The following is a 23,136-nucleotide window of genomic DNA, read 5'->3' on the forward strand; positions in this document are numbered from 1 at the left end:
TTTCACATTCCATTTTCACGGATGAGAAACTGAGGCTTGGGAATGCCATGTGCCCGAAGAAGTGGCCACAGCAGAGTCTAGATGAATTGCAAAGGAGAACAAGAATGTAAGCACCCTGAAGGCAGGCACTTAGCTTTGCTCACTAATTTTTTTTCCCTCAGTGCCCAGCACATAGTAGGTGCTCAACAAATATTGGGTGAGTGCACTGGAAACCAAAAACTCAGACTCCCCTTCCTGGTCTCAAGCACAAGTTTCACCCACTTGAGACGCAGACAAAAGCTCATACACAGGGGCGCCTGGGAGGCTCAGTTGGCTGAGTGTCTGCTTTGGCCCACGTCATGATCCCGGGGTCCTGGAATCGAGCCCTGTGTCAGGCTCCCTGCTTAGCAGAGAGCCTGCGTCTCCCTCTCCCTCTGTTGTTCCCCGGCTTGTGCGCTCGCTCGCTCGCTCTCTCTCTGTCAAATGAATAAATAAATAAATATCTTTTAAAAAAGAAAAAAAAAATGCAAGCTCATACACAAATTGAAATCCTGCCTGGGCAGAATCCACTGAACCTTACCAGGCCCAGGGACACACTCCCAATTCCCTGGCCCATCCCCTTTACCATGATTTTGCTCCTCGGGATATGCCCAGGGACCGTGTCTCCCTCCGGACGGGGACATCCTCAGTCCAGAACACGGGGACATCCTCAGTCCAGAACACAATTCTCACCTGGATCCCAGGTAGATGTTTGACCATGGCTTCCTGACTCTGCCCTAGTCATAATCCAGGAATTCAGGGTCACTCCCTCTTCCTTGGAAAACCTGGACCCATTGGCTCAGAAACACATTTCTAGCTGCCCGGCTCCACTAACCACTCAGGAGTCCTGACTCCAGGCTCACAGCTTGTCAGGGACCCAGAAGTCTGAGCCCCCTTTAGTTCCAGGATCCCAGCTACCTCCCTCAGTGTGCCAGTGACCTGGACCCCAGAGTTGTCGGGGCCCAGCTCCTCCTCTTCAAACAAGAATCCCAGTCCAGCAGGGACCCAGGAGGCAGCCCCCCCCCCGCCCCTCCCCTGGGCGGTGGGGGCAGCTGAACCAGGGGTCAGGCTTGGAAGTTGGGGGGGAGGCCAGGAGGGGCGGGGTCAGCCGGGATTGGAAGGGGAGACCACAGCGTGGGCGGCTGGCTGGCCGACCAGCAGGGAGGAAAGAGAAACGGAGAGGGAAGGAAGACAGAAGGGGAATCTGAGGGAGAGGAGGAAACAACGTCGGTGGGACAGAGAGAGAGAAAGAGGAAGAGCTTGAGGGTGAGGGAGAGAGGGGGGCAGAGAACGAGATGGAAACCTGAGGAAGAGAGACTCTGAAAGTCCGAGGGGGGAAAAGATCTGGGACAGAAACAGAAAGACTGAAGGGAAAGTCCTGGACGAAGGGGGGGGAGAGAATGAGTGAGAGAGAGACTGGAGGAGACCGATTAGAGACAAGGTGAGGCTGGAGGCTGAGACGCTCTGAAAGAAGGAAGAGTGACCAGAAGAGAGAAGAAACAAAAAGCAAAAAAGGTGTGAGTGAGCAGGTGAGAAGGGAGACAGGTCTGAGAGGTAACCCCACCCCCCCCTGCCAGCCAGAAAAGGAGGGACACCGCAGCTGGGGGCCCCAGCACTCACACGGCCTTCTTGCCCCGTCCTTGGGACCCCAGAGCTGGTAAGTTCCCGGGCTGGCCTGGGAGGGACTGCCTGGGTGAACATTCCTGGCAACCCCGAGTTTGGCAGGGATAGCTGGCGTGATGCGTGTGGGCGGGCGGGAGACAGGTAGCTGGGGGCCGCTGGGAAGAGGCAGAGAATGGGGGCTCCCTGAGCACAGAGAGGGTCAAATTCCTGGCTAGAGTGCAGGGGGGCAAGAATAAAGGAGCCCCTATTCTCTGTCTTGGGCGGCAGACAGCTGCCCCCTCCCGCAGCTGCCAGCGCCGCCCACCTCTCTTGGCACCGCGCTCGGTATGCAGTCCCCGGCCTGGGCCTCCCCCAGCCCCCCAGTCCCCAGACAACGGGCTCTTTCTCCTCAGCCTCCTCCGACCTGCAAGCCCCTGACCCGTCTCTGTCCGCAGCCGGGTCAGCTGCAGAGACAGGCACACAGCCCCTTTCTTTCTCTCCCCAAGCCCTTGATGGAGGAGGGCAGACCTCGGAGCAGCCTCAGCCTGGCCAGCAGCGCTTCCACCATCTCCTCGCTGGGCAGCCTGAGCACCAAGGTTCGAGCTTCTTGGAGGGGCCGGGGAGGAGGGCGGGGCTCTGGGCCGCCCCATCCTCCTGTTTCCCAGCACCGGGGGTTGGGGTTCCATGCCAACCCAAGGGCTTCCCGTTGCTAAGGGTAAGGATCCTTAGCGATGGGCTTGGCCACACCCAGTAAGGTCCCAAACTGCCCATCGGCCCCAGCTAGGAATTCAGAGGCACTCCCAGCTGTCCCCACCCTTTGGATTTTCCCAATTCAAGCAAAGTAACAGTCCCGCTGCACTCCAGTTGCTAAGATAGGACTACTCCCCAGCCAAGAGGGTCCCTCCGGGAAGTCAGGCTGTCGCTACCCTTGACTGGGACTGAGAACTCACTTCCTGTCCTACCTCTAACCAACCTACCTTATCAGTTGTGAAATCTGATAAGGAAAGAACCTTTCTCTGACAATGTCTCCAAGAGGTCCAAGAAACTGGCATCACAAATTGTCACCCAAAGTTCAGTGACAACACTCGTTTCCTTGTCCTCTGCCACCCTCTACTCATTTCCAGTTTCCCCAGTTCAGAATCTAGAGATTCGATCCCAACCTTGGTCAGCGCCATCCCGTAGGAAGTCCTGTGGGACTCTGGCTGTGGACACCTGAGATGCCTGCATGGACGGGACAGGGGCTCCATCTGTTGTGGGTGGAGGGGTTGGGAGTCATCTCTCTGCCTTGGACATGGTTGCTAGGGATGTCACTCCCTGGCACGGAGACATCCTCCTCAGCTGACCTATCCAGCACCCAGAACGTGGCATGGAAGTCCTTCCTGGTTAAGGGGGCACCTCCCAATAGTTCCAATTCTTTTTTTTTTTTTTAAGATTTTATGTATTTATTTATTTGAAGACAGAGATCACAGGTAGGCAGAAAGGCAGGTAGAGAGAGAGGAGGAAGCAGGCTCCCCGGCAAGCAGAGAGCCTGATATGGGGCTCAATTCCAGAACCCTGAGATCATGACCTGAGCTGAAGGCAGAGGCTTAACCCACTGAGCCACCCAGGCGCCCCAGTATTTCCAATTCTGATCCCAAAGACTGTACTACACTTCAGGCTCTGGTGGCCAACGGCATCCTCTCCTTGGCAGTAGACCCTTGAATCCCGTCCTTCCCCCTTCAGCCAGTAGCTTCTTCCTTTCCCCCAAACACCTCTAGCCACCCATTCAGACTAACAGCTCTGTACCATGAATATCCAGTTCTGATCTCAAAACTCAGTTCCTTCCTTGGCTTGGTGTCTAAGGGCAGCTGAGCGAGGGCCTCGGGTTGCCTTCCCCTCAACCCCCAGCACCGCCTCCCCAAGCCCAAGTGAGGCCCCGTTCATTTCTGTCCTCCTTCTCTCCTCAGAAGCCTCCCCGGGCAGTAAGCAAGGTGCATGCCTTTGGGAAAAGAGGCAATGCTCTCCGAAGAGATCCCAACCTCCCAGTGCACATCCGAGGCTGGCTTCATAAGCAGGTGGAGTGAGCTTGAGAAGGGAAGGGACACCGAGTGACGCTAGAGGCTGGGCCCCTGGCTGTCCACTGTTTCTCTCCTTCCCAGTCTCCAAATGCCTTTCGTTTTTCCTGATGTGACTTCTCCTTTTTCTGTCCTTGTTCCATGCACCTGTTCGTTCCACAAGCACTTCCTGAATATCCGTAATGTTCCAAGAGCAGATAAGACAAACTAGTATCTATCTTACGTTCAAGAGGGGATGGGGCAGGGACAGGTACGACAGTAGCCTATTTCAATTCTAGGAATTGTTGGAATTGCTCTGAAGAAATAACACAGGAGGATACACACAAAAGTGGCAGAGGGATGAGGCTGCCCTTTGACTCTTGGTCAGGGAAGGTGTCCCCGAGATGACATTTGAGATGAGAACGAACAGACAAGAAGGAACCCAACATGCTAAGAGCTGGGGGATGGAGGGAATCTGAGAGCAAAAGGCTTAGCCTAAAGCTTGGTGTTTGGAGCCAGCCAAAGGTCGAGACAGGAGCGATGGCAGGGCAGTGGTTCCCAACGTGTCCCTGCTAGGAACTTGCTGGAAATGCCGACTGTCAGCTCCCACCCACCCTAGATCTATGGACTCAGGAACTCTGAGGGTAGGACCCAGGAAACTGTATTTTAGCAAGCTCCCCTGGTGGTTTTTGTGCAGACCCATATTTGAGGCTCCCTGCAAGCCAGTAAAAGAGGAGAAGGAATTCGAGATTTATTCTGAGTGTGATGGGAGGCTCTGTTTTGAGCAGGGGACTCCCACCATCTGACATAATTGAAAAAGATCCTACTGACTACAGTGGGAATGGATTGGCGAGAAGAGGGGCACAAGGTTGGAGATGGAGTGGTTTTGGCAGAGGAGATGGGAGACGCAGGATTCAGATTATGGGTCCCAGTACCACCTTCCTGGCCTCTGTGTCTCAGACTCCAGAAGAATCCAATCAAAAGTCTGAGTATGTAAAGTTCTGGTGCACGGGCTGTACAGTTGCGTGTTCCAGCCTTCTGGTAACTTCTCAATCCCCAATTGACAGATGAAAAAACACAAGTGTCCTAGCCAGGAAATGACTAGTCGAATGGCATAGTTTGAGGGGGCGGAGCCAGGAGCCCAACTCAGGTCTGACTGTGTCCAGAATCCTTGTGAGCTCAACCAACCCCTGTACACCCTGTACAGCTCTCCGCTCACTCTGTTGCAGCAAACACGTGTCTGTTCCTCTCCTCTTTCTGGGTTTATCTGTCCCCGGGTGTCACTGTCTTCACTTCCACGTTTCCTCTCCCCACTGGCCCTCTACTCAGACCTCGCCTCCCGCTGTTTCCCCAGGACAGCTCCGGGCTCCGGCTCTGGAAACGCCGCTGGTTCGTCCTCTCCGGCCACTGCCTCTTCTATTACAAGGGTCAGTGCCCCGGCTGGCACAGGGTGGACGCCCCCCCCCTTTTTCCTTTAGCCTCTTGTGTGTTGCCTGATCCCAGCCCATCTTTTGCAGACAGCCGCGAGGAGAGCGTCCTGGGCAGCGTCCTGCTCCCTAGCTACAGCATCAGGCCTGATGGGCCAGGAGCTCCCCGAGGGCGGCGATTCACTTTCACCGTGAGTCCGTCCATCCCCCGTGGGCACTTAAGGCACTAGGCCATGGGGGCAGCCATGGGAACATCCATTATTGGAGATAAAAAAGCCTTGACCAGGGTCCATGGCATCCTCCTTTTTAGAGGGCCCGGGCGTCCAGATCCCCAGTTCTCTCTTCCCTCGCAGGCTGAGCACCCAGGCATGAGGACCTATGTTCTGGCCGCGGACACTCTGGAGGACCTGCGAGGCTGGCTGAAGGCGCTGGGCCGGGCCTCAAGAGCGGAGGGGGACGACTTGTGCGTATAGTTTCTGGCCACGCCCCTGACCTGCACTTCTAATCCTAGTCCATCTAATTAGCCCCAGCCTCTCCCCTTTAGGTCCTGCCTCTTCAACGTCCAATCACGCGTCTTCTAGCTAAGGAGCTCCCGCCCTTCAGGTCCCTACTCCAGGGAACTTCTGCAAAAAGTCTTTCTCCTCTAAGCTCCGCCCACCATTTTTGTCCAGACCTACCCTTCATCAATATTCCATACTCTCTGATTGGCTCCCTCAGAAGTCCCCGTCGGTGTCATCCGTGTCTCCCCCCTCCCCGCACTCCCCCCACGTCCCCCACCCCGCCCCTCACTCTGGTTGCTCAGTGGCTTAAGCCTCTGCCTTCCGCTGCTCAGGTTCTGATCCCACGCTCCGCACTGGGCTCCCTGCTGAGGAGACCCTTCCCGCCCCTCCCCCTCTGCTTCTCTGCCTACTTATGATCTCTCGCCCTCTGTCAAATAAATAAATAAAATCTTTTTTTAAAGAATTTTATTTATTTATTTGACAGACAGAGATCACAAGTAGTCAGAGAAGCAAGCAGAGAGAGAGAGGAAGGGTAGCAGTCTCCCCGCTGAGCAGAGAGCCCGATGCGGGGCTCGATCCCATGACTTGAGGTGAAGGATCATGACTTTAACCCACTGAGCCACCCAGGCACCCCAAATAAATAAAATCTTAAACAAAAAAAAATGTCGGGCGCCTGGGAGGCTCAGTGGGTTAAAGCCTCTGCCTTCGGCTCGGGTCATGGTCCCGGGGTCTTGGATGGGGCTCTCTGCTCAGTGGGGAGCCTGCTTCTTCCTCTCTCTCTGCTTGCCTCTCTGCCTACTTGTGATCTCTGTCTGTCAAATAAATAAACAAAATATTTTTTTAAAAAGTCTCCACCCCCAAGGCTGCTACTTAAGAACGATCAAATATAAAAAGAAAGGCTTTTTTCAAACTCCGTCCTCCTTTCCAAAGTTTCACGTTGGAGACTCATAGTCTGGGAATTTGGGCTCAGTGACCCCAGAGGACCTTGTAGCCCTGCACTAGTCATTTCCACACTTGGGGCCTCAGTTTTCCCATCTGCAAAGAGGGAACAATGATTTATAGTACACCATTTACCCTTTAAACTCTGTGGGTTCCCGTGTGCTCATCTGTGAAATGGAAATATGGGTTGTAACGAGGTACAAAGGAGCGATGTCTTTTTCTGTGCACACTCGTTAGTGGTCGGCCCAGGTCACCCCCACGTCCCCAGCCTGGAGAGGGCCCTGGCGGCCCTGGTGGCCCCCCAGAGGTGAGCAGAGGGGAAGAGAGACACGGCTTAGAGTCACCAGAGGTGGCTCGGCTCTCCAGACTTCGTGGACGACCTGGGCTGCCCACTCCCAGCCCCACAGCCGACCTTCAATCTGGACCTCGGATCCGGAGGACCAGGAGCCCAGAGTGAGTTGAGGGAGTCTGGGGACAAGAAGGTTCCACAGGCCACAGCTTCAGAGGAAGAGCTATATTGGGGGCGTGGTCTAAGAGAAGGGCGGGGACTGTGGCTGATTCAGGGCAGGGCTTAGTGCTCTCTTCCTTCAGTGGATGTGAGTTGTTGGAGTTCTTGTGGATCAGAACCCATAGGGGGTAGTCTAAGGAGGAGATGCCTCAAAGGTGGAAATTATTCAGGATCAGGCTAAGAGAGGGATTCTACTCTAGAGAGACAGTGAGACACTGAAAGGGGACATGTACATGAAGCTGACTGGGTGGGTAGTGGGCTGAGGAGGCTCTAGTTCACCCAGTTTCCTGATTGATTCTCTCTGCCCAACAGCCTATTCACACCCCTCTCTCGCCCTCCCTCCCCTCTGAGCCTTCCCCGGCCCCGTTCTGCTCCTGTGCGCAGACCCCCTCCATCCTCTGGTGACATAGCACCTCTTGCTAGACCCCATACCCCTCTGAGTCGCATCGATGTCCGGCCTCTCCTGGATTGGGGCCCTCAGCGCCAGACACTCTCCAGGCCCCCAACTCCCCGGCGAGGACCCTCCTCTGAGTCTGGGGGAGGAAGGCCCCCCAGGAGTCCCCAGCACTGGAGTCAGGAGGCCAGAACACAGGTGAGCAGATGGGCATGGTCTGTCTCTCCAGGTTGGTCGGCCGGCCATGGCCCCCTTGGCATCATGGGAATTGTGGTTCAACATAATCACAGCTGGCTTCAGATATGAGGGAAAGGGGACTTCATCTCCCATCAGTTCTCAAGGCAGTCTTTTCAAGCCTCTGACCATTACACCTTATGTATTATGGGGATTGTAGTCCAGAATACTGTCCTGGACAATGCCAGGAGAGGTAGTGGGGATTGCACCTGTCTTGTGTCTCCAGTTTATCTTTCCAAGATGGAATTGTAGGCCCAGAATATCCATAGTTAACCACAAATGTGGGACTGAAAGTAGATTGCAACATTTATGGACCCCTGGGGCAGTTTTGCCAGGTTTCTCCATTTATTATCATCCCATGTGTCCCCGCAGTGGCACAAAGCTGGAGAACAGGTAGTTGAGGAAGTTGCAGGGGGCCTGTTCTGAACCTCAGAGACTCTCCTAAGTCACACCAATTCTGGATGCACCCACTGTAATATCAGTTACTAAACATGTGAATTTTGAAACATCTCTATTTTGTTATTCCTCCCAGGCCCCCTCTGGCTCCTCCACATATCTCCAACTACCCCCGAGAGCTCCCGGGACACGGGCTTCCATGGTTTTATTGGTAGGTGTCCTTGGTACTTCGAATCTGCCAGAGCCCCCTTCCTTGTTTTCTTGGCTATGATGAATGTCATCTCCTGGACTAGTGTGCCTAGAGAAGATTGGATATTTTAAGGTCCCTTGATCAATGCTTTCATTAGTTTCTTAGGACTGCCACAAACTGGGTAGCATACATATAGAATATCTCTCCATTCACTGATATCATCTTCTAGGTATTTATTTCAGTTTTAAATTTTGTTTTCCATAGAGCTCTTGTATACTCTTAGTTAAGGTAACTCCTAAATTCCTGATAGTTTTTATAGCTATTTGAATGGTATCTTATTTTTTTTTCAAATTATATCTTCTAGCTATGGATGGTGTAGAGATAGACTATTGATGTTTGGAAACTCATCTTTCACCTGGCACTCTTGCCGAATTCTCTTATTCTTTAAAAAAAAAAACTTTTTTTTAAAGTAATCTCTACACCCAGCATGGGGCTCAAACTCAAGACCCCCAAAACAAGAGGCATATGCTTCACTGACTGAGTCAGCCAGGCACCCCGAATTCTCTTACTCTAATCACTCTTTGATTTCGTTGGTTTCTCTGGGTCGATAAGCATATAATTCCCATCCTAACACTTCTATTTGTTTCCTTTTTCTTTTCTCATAGCATAGGTCAAGATCTCTAAAACAGTGTTAAACTGTAACAGTAGTAGTAAGCATCCTTATTTTATTTTCAGTTGTAAAAGAAATGTCTAAATGTTCTCCACCAATTATAACATTGCTGAAGCTTTTTGGTAACAGAGTCCTTGGATCTTCCTAAGGCCAGGAATTTGGCAGGTGGTCTACCAAGTTTTGCTAAAGCTTGGAACAAAGCTAATAAGGGGATGCCTGGGGGGCTCAGTCAGTTAAACGTCCAACTCTTGATCTCAGCTTAGGTCTCTATCTTAGGGTTGTGAGTTGAAGCCCCAGGTTGAGCCCAGAAAGAAAGAAAGAAAGAAAGAAAAAAAGCTAGTAAGAAGAAGGGTGGGGGGATCTGCCAATAGAAGCAGGGCTTGAGAAACAGGACTTGACTGAGCACTGAGCTACAATAAAGACTGTCTGTCTATGTGGCACCTGGCTTTTCTCCTTTTCCTCAGCCGGGTCCCCCGCTGGATTCAACTTTTCACCATAGCTTGGAGACAGATGTAAGTTCTCTGTGGTGTAAACCCTTCCAAATACTCAGAGCTGGGGGGAGAATGCTTTAGATGGGGTGGGGTGTGGCGGGGAGGACGGGGAAGAGCCAGATCTGGTCCATAAGCTGCTCCTGTTCTCCTTTCTCCAGACTCTGTTGACCAAATTGTGTGGGCAGGACCGGCTCCTGAGGATGCTGCGGGAGGAGATAGACCAGAGGCAGGAGGAGAAGGTGTGAGGCTCTGAGATGGGGAGGGACATTTGGCTTCTCCACCTGCCTTTCCCCTCCTGCTCTCCAGCATGCCCAGGGATTTGGGAGGACACCTTTTCTCTCTTGCTGGGGCCAAATGTGGATTCAGAAGTCTAACCACCTTCCCTCTCCGTGCAGGAGCAGCTGGAAGCAGCCTTGGAGCTGACCAGGCAGCAACTGGGCCAAACAGCCAGAGAGGCAGGGGCTCCAGGGAGGGCGTGGGGGCGCCAGCGCCTCCTGCAGGACCGGCTGGTCAGTGTAAGGGCTACTCTCTGTCACCTGACTCAGGTGAGCATCTGGGAAGGGGTGTGCACTCCCGCAGAAGCTCATGGGAAGGTCGTTCTTGAGAATCCCACTGCAAGGTTTTCTGGATAAATCCCCTCAAATTTTCTTTTTAGGGGGGTGAGGGGCAGAGGGAGAGGGAGAGAGAGAATCTTAAGCAGGCTCCACGTCGATCATGGAACTGGACCCCGGGCTCCATCTCACAACCCTGAGATTGTGACCTGAGCTGATTTCAAGATTGGAGCGCTTCACTGACCCAACTGCCCACGAGCCCTCCCTCTTCCCCTCCTCCCCTCCTCTCTTCCCTATCCTCCCCTCCCCCTCCCCTTCTTCTTCCCGCCTCCCCTTCCCCTCCCCTCCCTAAGTTTTAAATCAGTCATCTTGACAGTCTTAGAGGGTGAGAGGCAAGCAGCCAAGAAACAGCAGACCTAATTTACCGGTTTGAGAAGGTGAATTTGACGTGCGCTTCCTCGCTTTGAAACTCAGCCCCTACTTCCTACTCATGGTAGCTGTGTCACCTTAGAGAAGTTACTTAACCTCTCTGGGCCTTAGATGCCTCTTATGTAAAACTGAAGTGATAAATACAGTATTTACTTCATGGAGTCCTTGCAAGAATTTCATAAATACATATATTTATACACAACATAATAAATGCATATTTAACACACATATATTTTATGTATTTATCTTGTAAATATATATTTAATATATAAATATAAATTTACATATAAATATATATCATATAAATATATGAATACTTAATGAGGTAAGAAATGTTAGTTATAATTATTACCTGTAAAATGGAGACATTAATAATACTTACCCCGCGTTAATTAAACGAGAGTTGAGAATAGTGGCTGGCACGTGGTTAAGTGCCTCATCACTGTTAGCGGCCGTGATGATGATCGCGATGATGGTGAGGCTTCCCAGGGGCACTTGGGGCTTATTATTTTGACTCTTACAAGAACTTACTGGATCTGTAGAGTTTACCACCCTAGTGTAGTCCAGAAGTCAGCAGAGAATTCAGGGAAATCTGTTAGTTATCAATACTAGCGGATCATTGGAATGGCACGTTCCATAGAGACTCTAGGAGTCTAATAGTCTGAGTGAAGAGGCTCTTGGGAGTTGTAGTCCATAGACACCCCAGGGACCCTGTTTCTCTTCCTCCTCGTCAATTGAAAAAAAATGGGAGTCGGGAAAGATCTGGTGGGTGGGCGTACTAACCCTGTGTCTCCCCCTTTTTGGGACCCGAGGAGCGGGAGCGCGTTTGGGACGCATACAGCAGCTTGGAACAGGAGCTGGGCACCTTGAGGGAGACCCTGGAGTACCTGCTGCACCTTGGTTCCCCCCAGGTATGTCCCCTGCAAACTCCACCCTCTCCGCCATCTTGCCCTGGAAACCCTTCAGGCCATTAAAGCTCCTCCCATTTCTTTTGAAGCTCCTCCCTCCTATCCTGTCCTTTCATTCTAAACCCCTTCTTGTGCTTCAAATCCTGCATTTTATTTTAACACCTGCCTCAGGTTCGGAACCACTTTCCCCTCTGGTTCTAAATTCTCTCCTCTAATTTTGGAGCTCGGCCCTCCAGTTCGCAGCTCCACCCCTCAGCCCTGTCCCCATCCTGCGTCCTGACTTTCGTTGTTATATTTATCCTATGGAATTTCTAGTTCTAAATCCAATCCCTTGGTTCAAGCTCCACTTCTGAAGTAGAAGTCCCCTTGCTTAGCCTCAGGCCCACTTTTTTTTTTAATATATTTTTTTAAGATTTTATTTATTTATTTGACAGACAGAAATCACAAGCAGGCAGAGGCAGGCAGAGAGAGAGGGAAGCAGGCTCCGCACCACGCAGAGATCCCGATGCGAGGCTTGATCCCAGGACCCTGGGATCATGACTTGAGCTGAAGGCAGAGGCTTTAACCCGCTGAGCCACCCAGGCACCCCAAGATTTTATTTTTAAGTCATCTCAAAACCCATGGTGGGGCTGGAACCTACAACCCAGAGACCAAGAGTCACGTGCGCCAGGCCCCCCTCCCCCGCCTTCTTCAATCTAAGATGAATAATTGAGTTTCTAAATCATCTATCTTTAGTTTAAAATGTTGACTTCTTTTTTTCAAGATTTATTTTAGAGGGGGGGAGGGGCAGATGGAGAAGGAAAGGGAATCTGAAGCAGACTCTGGGCTGAGCCCAGAGTCGGATTCGGGGCTCAACCTCATGACTCTGAGATCAGGATCTGAACTAAAACCAAGAGTCAGAGGCTTAACCAACGGTACCACCCAGGTGCCCATTAAATATTGACTTCTAGGGGTGCCTGGGTGGCTTAGCTGATTAAGTGTCTGACTCTTGATCTCACATCCTGAGAGGTCTTGATCTCTTCCCCTGCATACATAATCCATTTATGACTCCATAAATAGAGCCTCGCAGGGACACCTGGGTGACTTAGTCCGTTAAGCATCTGCCTTTGACTGGGGTCATGATCTCTGGGTCCTGGGATGGAGCCCTGTGTTGGGCTCCCTGCTCTGCGGGGAACCTGGTTCTCCTTCTTCCCCTGCCTGCCGCCCCCCCACCCCTTGTGCACTTGCTCTCTTACTCTCTTTAATAAAGAAATAACATCTGGGGTGCCTGGGTGGCTCAGTGGGTTAAGGCCTCTGCCTTCAGCTCTGGTCATGATCCCAGGGTCCTGGGATCAAGCCCCGCATCGGGCTCTCTGTTCAGCAGGGAGCCTGCTTCCCTTCCTCTCTCTCTTCCTGCCTCTCTGCCTACTTGTGATCTCTGTCTGTCAAATAAATAAATAAATAAAAATCTTAAAAAAAAAACAAAAACCCTTAAATAAATAAATAAATAAAGCCTCTCTGATTTCAGACCCAGTTCTTTTTCTTTTTCTTTTTTTTTTTAAAGATTTTATTTAGTTATTTGACAGAGAGAGATCACAAGTAGGCAGAGAGGCAGGAAGAGAGAGGGGGAAGCAGGCTCCCTGCTGAGCAGAGAGCCTGATGCGGGACTCGATCCCAGGACCCTGAGATCATGACCTGAGCTGAAGGCAGCGGCTCAACCCACTGAGCCACCCAGGTGCCCTCAGACCCAGTTCTAACACTTCTGGCATTCTCCCACCTTTGAGTAACAGATTCCGTTCCTTCCCCCCAAGGACAGAGCATCAGCTCAGCAACAGCTATGGATGGTGGAAGACACGCTGGCAGGTCTGGGGGGCCCCCAGAAGCCACCCCCCAACACAGAACCTGACTCTCCCTCCCCTGCGCTCCAAGCGGAGGAGTCATCAGAGAGGGAGGTGAGACTCACAAGCCTCTCTCCCCACCCCCAGCTTCCTGTCTCATCTGCCCTGGCCAACTCCTCACCCACGCCACCTTCTTCTGTCTTCCTTTCTTTCTCTCAGCTAACCAACCACAGGCAAATGTTGTAAGCTCCAGAAGCCTTTGTTTCTTTGCTTGTTAGATTGTGATCGTAGTCCAGCGGTGTGCTCCAGCTAGCTCCCAACACCTCCTAAGGAGCCACTTGGGCGCATCTCCTCTCAACACCGTGTTCAGTGATTTCCTGTTGGTTGCTTGAAATTGACCATGGTGGCAGTATTTGCACCACAGAGACTGGCGATCGCTACATATCGGGGCTGTTCTCTCCCGGAGAGACATTTACTTAGCATTTACGAGACACTGCTGATCATAACCCCCAACTTGTAGGGTTCTGTAAAAAGGAGAGATGATGATTAGAAAGTGTCAGACATGGAGTAGGCCCTCAGCAGGCAAGAACCGCTGTTGTCCGAGCTGGCTTAGAGTGGCTGTGTGCCTTGGCCCTCAGATCATGGATCCGAGAGACCTGGGCTCAGATCCCAGCTCTGCCATTTTTGTGATATCACTCGTCGACTTTGTTCTTGGAGCCTTGGCTTCCCCGTCTACTAAGTAGGGATAATAATGGCCACTTTGTAGGTTTATGGAGGAGATTTAATGAAATAATGCAGGTAAAGGACTTATCACAGCTCCAACTGCACAATCATTACAAAACCTGTGCTTACAATGCCTCGCCACGTGTCAGGTGCCTTACGTGTATGGACTCAATCTGCATAGCAAAGATGAAATATGGCTGGCCCAGAGAGGTAAAGTGACTGGCCCAGCGTCACACAGCTCAAAATGCCAGAGCTGAGATTTGAAAACAGACCAGTTTTCAGTCAGATTCCTATTGATGCTGTGTCTCCATTGCTGAGTGCCTGACAACTAGTAAGAATGATGATGATAAGTAGTATTTTCCTCTCCTGACCCCTCCAGAGCCTGCCTGAGTCATTGGAACTGAGCTCAACCCGGTTGCCTGAGGCTGACTGGGGGCGGCCCCCTGGGGGCAACAGAGACCTCTCCAGCCCTCGCTCAGGTGAGCGTCTGGGGCTGGATGGGACTTACTGGGCATTCCCTGGCCTCACCAAGTCCCATTCTGCCCTCTCAGGTCTTGGATCACCGAGGGTCTCCCGGGCTTCCAGCCCCGAGAGTCGCCGCCCGGCTTCCCCACAGGCAGGAACCAAGGTAGGGGGGGATCCATCTCCACATCCTCATGCCCATCTTTAACCCTTTAACCTGACTGCCACCCACTCAGGGGGAACAGCTGCGAGAAAAGAGCTCAGAGATCACACCCCAGGGTAGGGAGAGTGAGATTTGTTGAGTGCTGGGATTGAATTTTGTCTTTACCACTTCTTTTTTTTTTTTTCATTTTTCAAGGTATTTCTTTTGTAAAGGAGCCAGATTTGGCAACTAGACTGAAAATCTTCCAAAATTCTGTACAAATGTGTAATATACAAATATACACAAGGCTTTTGCCAAGAAAAGACAGCACAACAAATGACAGAGGCGGCTTTGGTGTCACATACCACCTAGGGCATCTCAACACCCCCTAGGAGTGTGAGGGGCTGACAGACCATGACATGGGCTATACACGTAAAACACACTACATTACACTATGTACACTGAAGTATAAAAGACCCACTGTCCCCTTGGCCAGCTCACAAGCCCTCTGGCAGGAAGGAAGGCCATTCGCCAGACAGTCCATATAAGGAGAACTCCTGTAAGTGGGAGAACCTTGTAGAATGGAGTGGTTCGCCCTAAAAACTATTAACAGCACAAGGCATGCCCTTAAAGAGACAGGTGTTAAGAGTGAATTCAGGAGATGGACCACTCCTTGTGCTCCGAGGAGCTCCTTGTCATCTTTCCCTCCCTCCCTCTCTCTCTGAGCCTCACTTCATCTCAGCGAACCGAGCAAACATGGCCTTCCGGACAGCATCTTTGTAGGAATCTGCACCCGACAGTCCATATGCGCTGCCTTTGGCTCCCAGGCCAGCTCCTTTTAGCCGGACTTGAGCCTCGATGGGAGCTGTGATGCCTTGACACTTTCGTCCCAAACCGGAGCCTTCCCGCCAACCCATGGCCTGCAGCATGTCTTTACCACTTCTAAGCTGCGTGACTTGGAGTCGGTTATGAAACCTCTCCGCCCGTGTGTGCCCATTTGCAAAATGGAGCTCCTGGCACTAACCCCCTCACCCCCCTACCCCCACCCACCTCTGCCTAAAACTAATGTGAGGATTCAAAGTGGACTTCAAGCTAAGGTTGAAAATAGTGCTTAGGGACACCTGGGTGGCTCAGTCAGTTAAGCAGCTACCTTGGGCTCAGGTCCTGATCCCAGGTTCCTGGAATCGAGCCCTGCTTCTGACCCTCTCTCTCCCCTTCTCCTTCTCCTGCTTCTGCTTTCTTTCCCTATGTCTCTCTCAAATAAATAAAATCTTAAAAAAAGAAGAAAATAGTGCTTACATGTGATAAGGACTTCATTCATTCATTTGACAAATATTTATTAAATGTCCTTATGGCTGGGGGCGCCGGGGTGGCTAAGTTGCTGAGCATCCCATTCTTGGTTTCGCCTTAGGTCATGATCTCAGGGTCGTGGGATTGAGCCCCGAGTCAGGCTCTGGGCTCAGCTCAGAGTCAGCTTGAGATTCCCTCTTCCTGTCCCTCTGACCCTCCTGCTTATGCTCTATCTCTCTCTCTCAAATCAATCAATGAATCTTTAAAATATCTATATATCTCTATGTCTTGTCATGGTTGTCCAATAAGGTAGCCAATAGCCACATGGGACTATTTAAATTAAAATGAAATAAAATTTAAACATCACTTGCGCTCACTGCATTTCAGGTGCTTAGTGCCCCCCACCCCCCCACCCCGTGGCCAGTGGCTATCCTTCTGGACACAGCAGATACAGAACATTGCCACCCTCCAGAAAATTCTCTTGCATAGAGCTGTCCAGGCACTGAGGGCACAAATATGAACAAAGTAGAGAAAAAAAAAAAAATCCTTCCCTCATGAATCCGTCATTCTAGCGGGAAGAGGCACATAATAATCAACTTTCTCTATACTATTTTAACGTCATGAGTGCTAAAGAAGGAAAAACAACACGAACATGGTGAGGAGGTTTTGGATGGCAGAGGAAGGGGTGCAATTGTAAATGGCTTGGTCTGGACCAGTGACGTTTGTGCAGCCCCCTGAAGGAGGTGAGGGAGGTAGACTTGGGTGGAAAAGCGTTGCAGGCAAAGGAACAGCCTTTGAAGAAGTTCTGGGGGGAGGTGGGGGGGTGGAGGGTGGTTGTGAGTTGGAGGGGTGGAGGAGTGGGCTTGCCGTGTTGCCGGAGCCGCTAGAAAGTTAGAGTGGCTAGAACCGAGTATGGGAGCGAGGGGGAGAGTGGTGGAGAGAAGAGGAGAGATGGTATGGGGTTGGACGGTGTTGGGACTGTGGTTCAAGGGGAGTCCCAAGGAGGGTTCTTAACGCCAGGGGAGCTGGCGACCTCTGCCGGCCATGCGGGGAACAAGCTGTGGGGTGAGCAGTGAGTGAGGCAGGAGACCCGTTGAGGACAGTCCAGATGGAAAATAACGGTAATTCCCACTAGGTTAGAAGAACTGGGTATGTTGAGAGGGAGGTAGATTCTAGTTACACCGCTCTTCAAAATATATCCAAAACCCTGGGAACCATATTTAATTCAAAATGCAAAAATTTGCAGATTCTGGGGACACCTGGGTGACTCAGTCCATTAAGCATCTGCCTTTAACTCAGGTCATGATCCCAGGGTCCTGGGCTCGAGCCCCAAGTCAGGCTCCCTGCTCATAGTTCAGTCAGATTCCTATTGATGCTTCTCCTTCTCCTTCTCCCGCTCCCCCTGCTTGTACATGCTGTGCACGCGCTCTCTCTCTCTCAAATAAATAAAAAAAATATATGATTAGGCAAAGGATTTGCCAATTCTAGGCTGGTAATGGGATTCAGATACTGTGTATTATATAAGACGTCTAGCGGTGTCTGGCACAGAGCCCTTAATCAGACACATTACATTCCTCTAGCTATACATATGATGATTCGTACTTAAATGGGTTTCAGTTTATAAATAACGTCTCAATTTAAATTTGTGGTTTTTAAAAATAGAGCATTGAACAACTAAATAATCGATTGGGTCAGAGTGGAATAAAAACCCATTATGAATATGCACTTTTTATTTCTTTTCTTTTTTTTTTTTAGATTTTAGTTATTTATTTGACAGAGAGAGACACAGGGAAAGAGGGAACACAAGCAGGGGGAGTGGGAGAGGGAAAGCAGACCTACCCTGCAGGGAGCCTGATGCAGGACTCAATTCCAGGACCCTGGGATCACATCCTGAGCCAAAGGCAGATGCCAACGACTGAGCCATCCAGGTGCCCCCAGGGCAAACCATCTAATTCCTAAACATCTCCTCTTTTTTTAAAAAATATTTTATTTATTTATTTGACAGAGAGAGAGAGATCACAAGTAGGCAGAGAGGAGGGGGGAAGCAGGCTCCCTGCTGAGCAGAGAACCCGATGCAGGGCTCGATCCCAGGACCCTGAAATCATAACCTGAGCCGAAGGCAAAGGCTTAACCCCATGAGCCACCCAGGCGCCCCAACATCTCCCCTTTTAATCACCCTGTGAAGTGCTTTCCTTCCCCGCTGAAGTCCCAGACACTCCACCCCCTTCTTGGTTCAGAACAACACACATAACCTCATTTTGCCCATCCACCTTTAGAATTTCCAAATCCGTGTGGATTCCCCTTGCACATGCTATTAAACCGGAATTTCTCCACTTAATACTATCCTTTGTCAATTCGATGCTTGGTCTGGCTGGAAGGACTCTTGATGGGCACAGGAATTTTTGCTCCCCCAACAAATGATCACTCATTTCACCTTTTCTTCCATGGGGAGTTTCTCCCCTGTGCCCCCAATGTCCTCAACATCATCAAGGGGTCATCCTCTTGAATCTCTGACTGTCAGAGTAATGAATGCCCACCTGGCGGGTCACTAAGTCACTGCCAGGTCCAGCACGGGCTTCTTATATACACCTGACCACTGTGGGTGGAAATAACAAGGCTGGGGATTATCTTCTCACCAGACCCCAGATCTTTGCTTGAGGACTTTGGGATAGGAGGTCCCATACGTTTCACTTGCAGTGTCATTTTATTATATTTTATTTTTAGTTTTTTAGTTTTTTTTTTTAAAGATTATTTATTTGGGAGAGAGAACAGAGCTAGCAATAGAGAACACGAGTGGGGAGTGGAGGGGCAGAGAGAGAGGGAGAAGCAGACTCTCCGCTGAGCAGGGAGCCTGACGCGGGGCTCAATCCCAGGACCCTGGGATCATGACCTGAGCCGAAGGCAGACACTCGATGACCAAGCCCCCCAGGCACCTCTTTTTTTTTTTTTTTTAAGATTTTATTTATTTATTTGCAAGAGAGAAAGCGAGAGTGAGAACGCACAGGCAGACAGAGTGGCAGAGGGAGAAGCAGGCTCCCTGCAGAGCAAGGAGCCCGATGTGGGACTCCCAGGACGCTGGGATCATTACCTGAGCCAAAGGCAGCCGCTTAACCAACTGAGCCACCCAGGGTTCCCTGCCCAGGCACCTCTTGATCGAACGTTTTAAAGCATGTCTGGTGATTTCTTTATTATCGCAGATACAAAACAGTCCGTCCGTCGTTTCCGAGGAGGAGAGGCACTGTGTGATTCTCAAAGGGGTGTGTCTAGGACGGGGACAGTTGGGGCTGCTTTGAATAAGGCTGAACCAGTCACGTGGTTCTGGGGACTGTGGCTGTTTACAGCTCTGGGATGGTGTCTGTTGTGAGTTCCAAGGATTTCAGAGCTGAGCAAGGACAGTGATATGACTGGGGAGGTGGAAGAAGGAACACCCGCGGGCTGTGTTTGGTCCACACTGGGGCAGAGGTCACTGCCTGGAGGCCGCAGCCCAGAAGCTTCAATGGTGGGTCTCCGTGTCAGAGAGCTCCTGAGGGCAGCAGCCACTTGGGGTTTTTTAATAGCTGTGAGTTTATCTTATCTGTGGTTCGCAGACATGGGACACTGTTTCCTGGAGTCCTCAAAGCAGGCAGGCTGTGAATGGCTACAGTTTTGTGCCTATGTGGGCTATGTGTAAAACAAGTCCGTGTGTGAACCTTGGAATTTGGTGATGGCTGGTTTGGGGCCATCATTTTTACAGCAGGTGGACCTGTGACTCACAATGGCCCCGATCAGGGCAAACCAGAGTAAACAGCAGCGTTTGGCCCTCCGCTAGGCAGCTGATCCAAGGCGGCTCCCTAGAATCCTCTGGGTAGAGGCTGCAGCTAAGGGTTCTCTTCTCTCTGGTTTTGTTTGTTGAAGTCCAAAAGCATGCCCTTGGGGAAGGCACGTGGGAAGGGGTCTGTTCCCAGGCATCTTGGCTAGTGGCAAGAGAACTCCAGGTGGCCCCTGTCATTCTCACTGTATGTGTCTGTGTCCACATGGCCCCCCTTTCCTGAAGGATGACACGTCTGAGGCCTAAGAGATCTGTCTGCCTGGTTCTTGCCCGAATGACAGCCTTCCTGCATTTCGTCCCCAGCCTTTTCCCCTTTAGATCAGGCTGGTGGCATTTCCGCTGAGCTGACTTCCCAGATGCGCACATCACATGCCTAATCTCTCAGCAACACCCTTGGGATTCTCTCCAGAGTTCTAGTTTCCTTTGAGTGTTTTTTTCCTCCTCCTTCTTCTTTGATTTGTCTCTGTCCTTCCGCATTTGAAGTTCTTAAGTCTAGAAGGCCATGGTTCAGTTGTCAGTGAGGCCAGACTCGCTCTGAAAGGTGCTGGGGGAGCATCTGTTTCAGGCCTCTGTCCTAGCTTCTGGAAGGTCCTTGGCTTGTAGCCACGCCCCTGGACTTACCACATAGCGTTATGGCGCTGTCCCTGTGTGTGTCATCCATCTGGTTTTAGGAGTGAGAGAGAGCGAGCTCAGAAAAGCCCTTTTGAAGACCAATCCAAAAGGATCCTCGTAATAATTTAGTGAATGTCTGTCATTCTTCCTTCTGTTGGGTCTAAGCTGACTCAGAGTTGTTTTTCATCACCAGGAACTGAGAGTTGACAGCCCGGCTCCTGACTACCAGGGCTAGAAAGCTGAGAGTGTCCAGGACCTGTGGGTGTTTGTTAGGCTGTGGCCTTGGATCCAAGCAGGGCAGCTGCTGAAAATGAGGCCAGAGAGGCAGGGAGGGCCTCAGAGACCTTTGTCCTGAGAGTGCTTGGAGACCTGGGAGGACAGCCTCAGCTCTGGCTGCCTAAAAATCCCTCTGAGTCTAGGAATGGAACTTACTGGAAAGGGCAGGACTGGAGGCTGAGTAGTTCAGGGAAGAGAGAAAGAGGAGCCCTAAAGTTGGGGGCTCAAAGTGTTTCTCATCTCCCCAGGCTCCCCTTGCCCGGCCTCGGATGAGCGCTCAGGAGCAGATGGAGAGAATACGCCGAAACCAGGAGTTTGGACGGCCTCTCCCTCGCCCAGCCTCCCCCCGGCTTCTCGCTCTGGGAAGGACGCTGTCCCCTGCCAGACGCCAGCCTGACACAGAACCAAGGGTGAAGGGAACAGAGGGTGCAACGTGGGGCGGTGGGGTGGTAGTGGGTCCTCCGTGCCTAGTGCAAGCCTCAGTTTTCCCATCTGTGAAATGGGCATTTCCCTCCCTCTTTTCCCAGAGCTGGGATTCGAGGTTCACCCCAATATGTCCCTGTGCTGCTGATGGCTCCCCTAGGGGGGTGCAGGTGGGGGAGGCAGAGACCTCTTCACATCACCAATGTTTTTCCTTCAGGACGGGGGTCACAGTTCAGGACTGTGGGTCCCACTTTTTTTTTTTCGTTATTATGTGTTATCAAAGGGGAAAACAATGAGCAAGTAAGGGAATGATTATATTCATCCTGTCGCAATGGGGAGAGCATTCCAGATCTGAAGATAAATGTCTCGGCCCATGGTTTCATCTGAGACTTTTCTAGGGAGTAATTAGACAAGTCATAGGTGGGGTGATTTTACAGCTGGGATTATTTTTGTAATCAGGAGACATCTCGGTTGAACACCGAATGTTTATCTCTGTGTCTAGTTAGTTTGAAGGGGACAAGCAGTTCAGCTAATTCTTTATGAGCCCAAAATTGTGAATTTGGAGGGCCCTTTCCTGGCCTTGTCATAGGTAAATTAGGGGGTGGTCATCTGTCAGCCCTGTGGAGATCATACAAAGGAAGAGAGGTTCTGTGGTAGGCCATTTCCCGGAAGTCAAAGGGATCTGTGTTGGGGGCTGGGGGTGGGGAGGATTTTCTTAATGCTTGCTGTTTTCCAGGAATGCATGTAAAGTTAAATATTGTCTCTGAGGCAATTTCACTCCCTCTTAGAGTCCCCCTCATTTCGCCCTCAAAATGAGAACATGGGAACTTCCTGATGAGGAGGAATTTTAATGCCCCAATTCCTTTGCAGCCAGTCCAGGGACACTCAGGAGCCCCCAAATGGCTCAGAAGCTCTGGATCCTGGAGCAGGTAAAGAACCGAGAGTGAGGCAAGAAGGAGGAAATCAAGTTGTCAAAGGGAAAGCATTATTATTGCTGCCTTTTGAGTACTAAAGTACAGACTGCAAAACCTTTTAGAGATGCTTGATTTCCTGGGGCATCAGAAAGCACATAGATCCGCATGAGAATTGCAGTTTCTCTGGGTCGGTATCTAACTCCTGCTCCTGTGTCAGGAAAGGGGGTGAAATTTAGGGAGGGCTAGACTACAAATCCCACGACGCACACAGGTTTTTTGAGGGCCACGGCCTGTTTAAAGTCTTTTAGGGACACGGGCTAGGGACTACAATTCCCAGAAAGACGCGCGGCACAGTGGAACTGGCTCCCTGTAGATGTCCCCCAAATCTGTTTTTTTTTCCTAGTCCCAGGAATACCACCCCTTATTTGCCGACAGCCGAAGGGCACCGGGAGAGAGTCCTCAGCCTCTCTCAAGCTCTGGCTACTGAGGCGTCGCAGTGGCACAGAATGATGACAGGTGAGCAAGGGCTGGGGATCTTGGATTCCTGGGTTTGGGGGAAGAGGGAGCCAGAGCCTTGGAATCCTTGTTTCTGGTCAGGAGGGTTCTGAGAGCTGCTGGGATCCTATATCCGGATGGGGAGAGCGCCCTAGGGGGTTTGGGAGTTCCAGATCCCAGGCAGGAGGGGACAGGGGTTTGGTACTCCTGAGTCTGGTGGTGGGAGTGGGACCAGAGTTGTGGCCTGAGAGAGGAAGGGACTGGGGGCTCGACTCCCGGGTCTGAGAGGAAAGGCCCTGGGGGTCCGGACTCCTGTGTCCCAAAGTTTGCCATTCTCACTACCCACTCGTGCCGTCCAGGTGGAAACTTGGACTCCCGAGGAGACCCTCTTCCCCCTGCGCCACCGCCTCCGTCAGACCCCAGCCCCCAGGTGACCTCGCCCCCCAGATCTCCAGTGGCTAATTCCCGCTCCGCGGGGTTGTCCCGCGGAGGTAGTGGGCGCGGCGCAGGCCCCGCCTCCTGGGAGCCCACTTGGGAATCCGGGACCGCCCCTCCCGCCCTGACCCAAGAGGAGGGGGCGTGGCCTCTGCGAGTCACGCTGCTGCAGTCCAGCTTCTGACCCGCCGGCGCGCCGCAGCCAATCGGAGTGTGAGGGCGTGGCCCGGAGGTACCGCCCCGCGATCTGGAGCCACTCAGGGCGCCTGGAGGCGTGGCCCGGTCCCCTCGGTAGCCAGGAGAGGGAGAAGTTTCTATGGCCAAAGTTTGGTTTTCCCAACGCTTGTCCAAATTCGGATTAAAACTTTGAACTTTTAGTCAATAGCTTTCTCTGTCTGTTTGGGGTTGTGACGCGGGGTCTTTTCGGGGCAGAGCTAGTCGTGGACTCC

The 23,136-nt window shown here is 51.5% G+C and overlaps 1 protein-coding gene across 2 annotated transcripts; it reads left to right on the forward strand.

Annotated features, from left to right (window-relative positions):
* The first annotated feature begins 1,236 nt into the window (after nt 1-1,236).
* PLEKHA4 (pleckstrin homology domain containing A4) lies at nt 1,237-23,064 on the forward strand. 2 transcript variants are annotated; one of them, XM_044256935.1, is made up of 20 exons: nt 1,237-1,675; nt 2,127-2,216; nt 3,567-3,674; nt 5,008-5,080; nt 5,171-5,271; nt 5,434-5,543; nt 6,757-6,972; nt 7,340-7,619; nt 8,188-8,262; nt 9,376-9,423; nt 9,561-9,641; nt 9,798-9,947; nt 11,195-11,293; nt 13,081-13,221; nt 14,210-14,309; nt 14,382-14,458; nt 20,669-20,830; nt 21,714-21,772; nt 22,161-22,273; nt 22,612-23,064. In XM_044256935.1, exons 2-20 carry the CDS (start codon nt 2,133-2,135, stop codon nt 22,869-22,871), a joined length of 2,337 nt encoding a protein of 778 aa, XP_044112870.1. In that variant the 5' UTR covers nt 1,237-1,675; nt 2,127-2,132; the 3' UTR covers nt 22,872-23,064. The 2 variants fall into 2 exon arrangements, with proteins under 2 accessions (XP_044112870.1, XP_044112871.1); XM_044256936.1 differs by lacking the exons at nt 20,669-20,830; nt 21,714-21,772; nt 22,161-22,273; nt 22,612-23,064 and adding an exon at nt 15,161-15,476.
* The last annotated feature ends 72 nt before the right edge of the window (nt 23,065-23,136 follow it).

The sequence above is a fragment of the Neovison vison genome, chromosome 7 (assembly GCF_020171115.1).
Source record: "Neovison vison isolate M4711 chromosome 7, ASM_NN_V1, whole genome shotgun sequence".
NCBI lineage: Eukaryota > Metazoa > Chordata > Mammalia > Carnivora > Mustelidae > Neogale > Neogale vison.

Excerpts from the sequence above, each read along its gene's own strand:
- PLEKHA4 (XM_044256935.1), top strand. The coding sequence starts at position 2,133 with ATGGAGGAGGGCAGACCTCGGAGCAGCCTCAGCCTGGCCAGCAGCGCT. Across the intron at positions 3,675-5,007 it reads GAGGCTGGCTTCATAAGCAG|GACAGCTCCGGGCTCCGGCT; the intron begins GTGGAGTGAGCT and ends CTGTTTCCCCAG. Across the intron at positions 14,459-20,668 it reads CCCCACAGGCAGGAACCAAG|GCTCCCCTTGCCCGGCCTCG; the intron begins GTAGGGGGGGAT and ends TCATCTCCCCAG.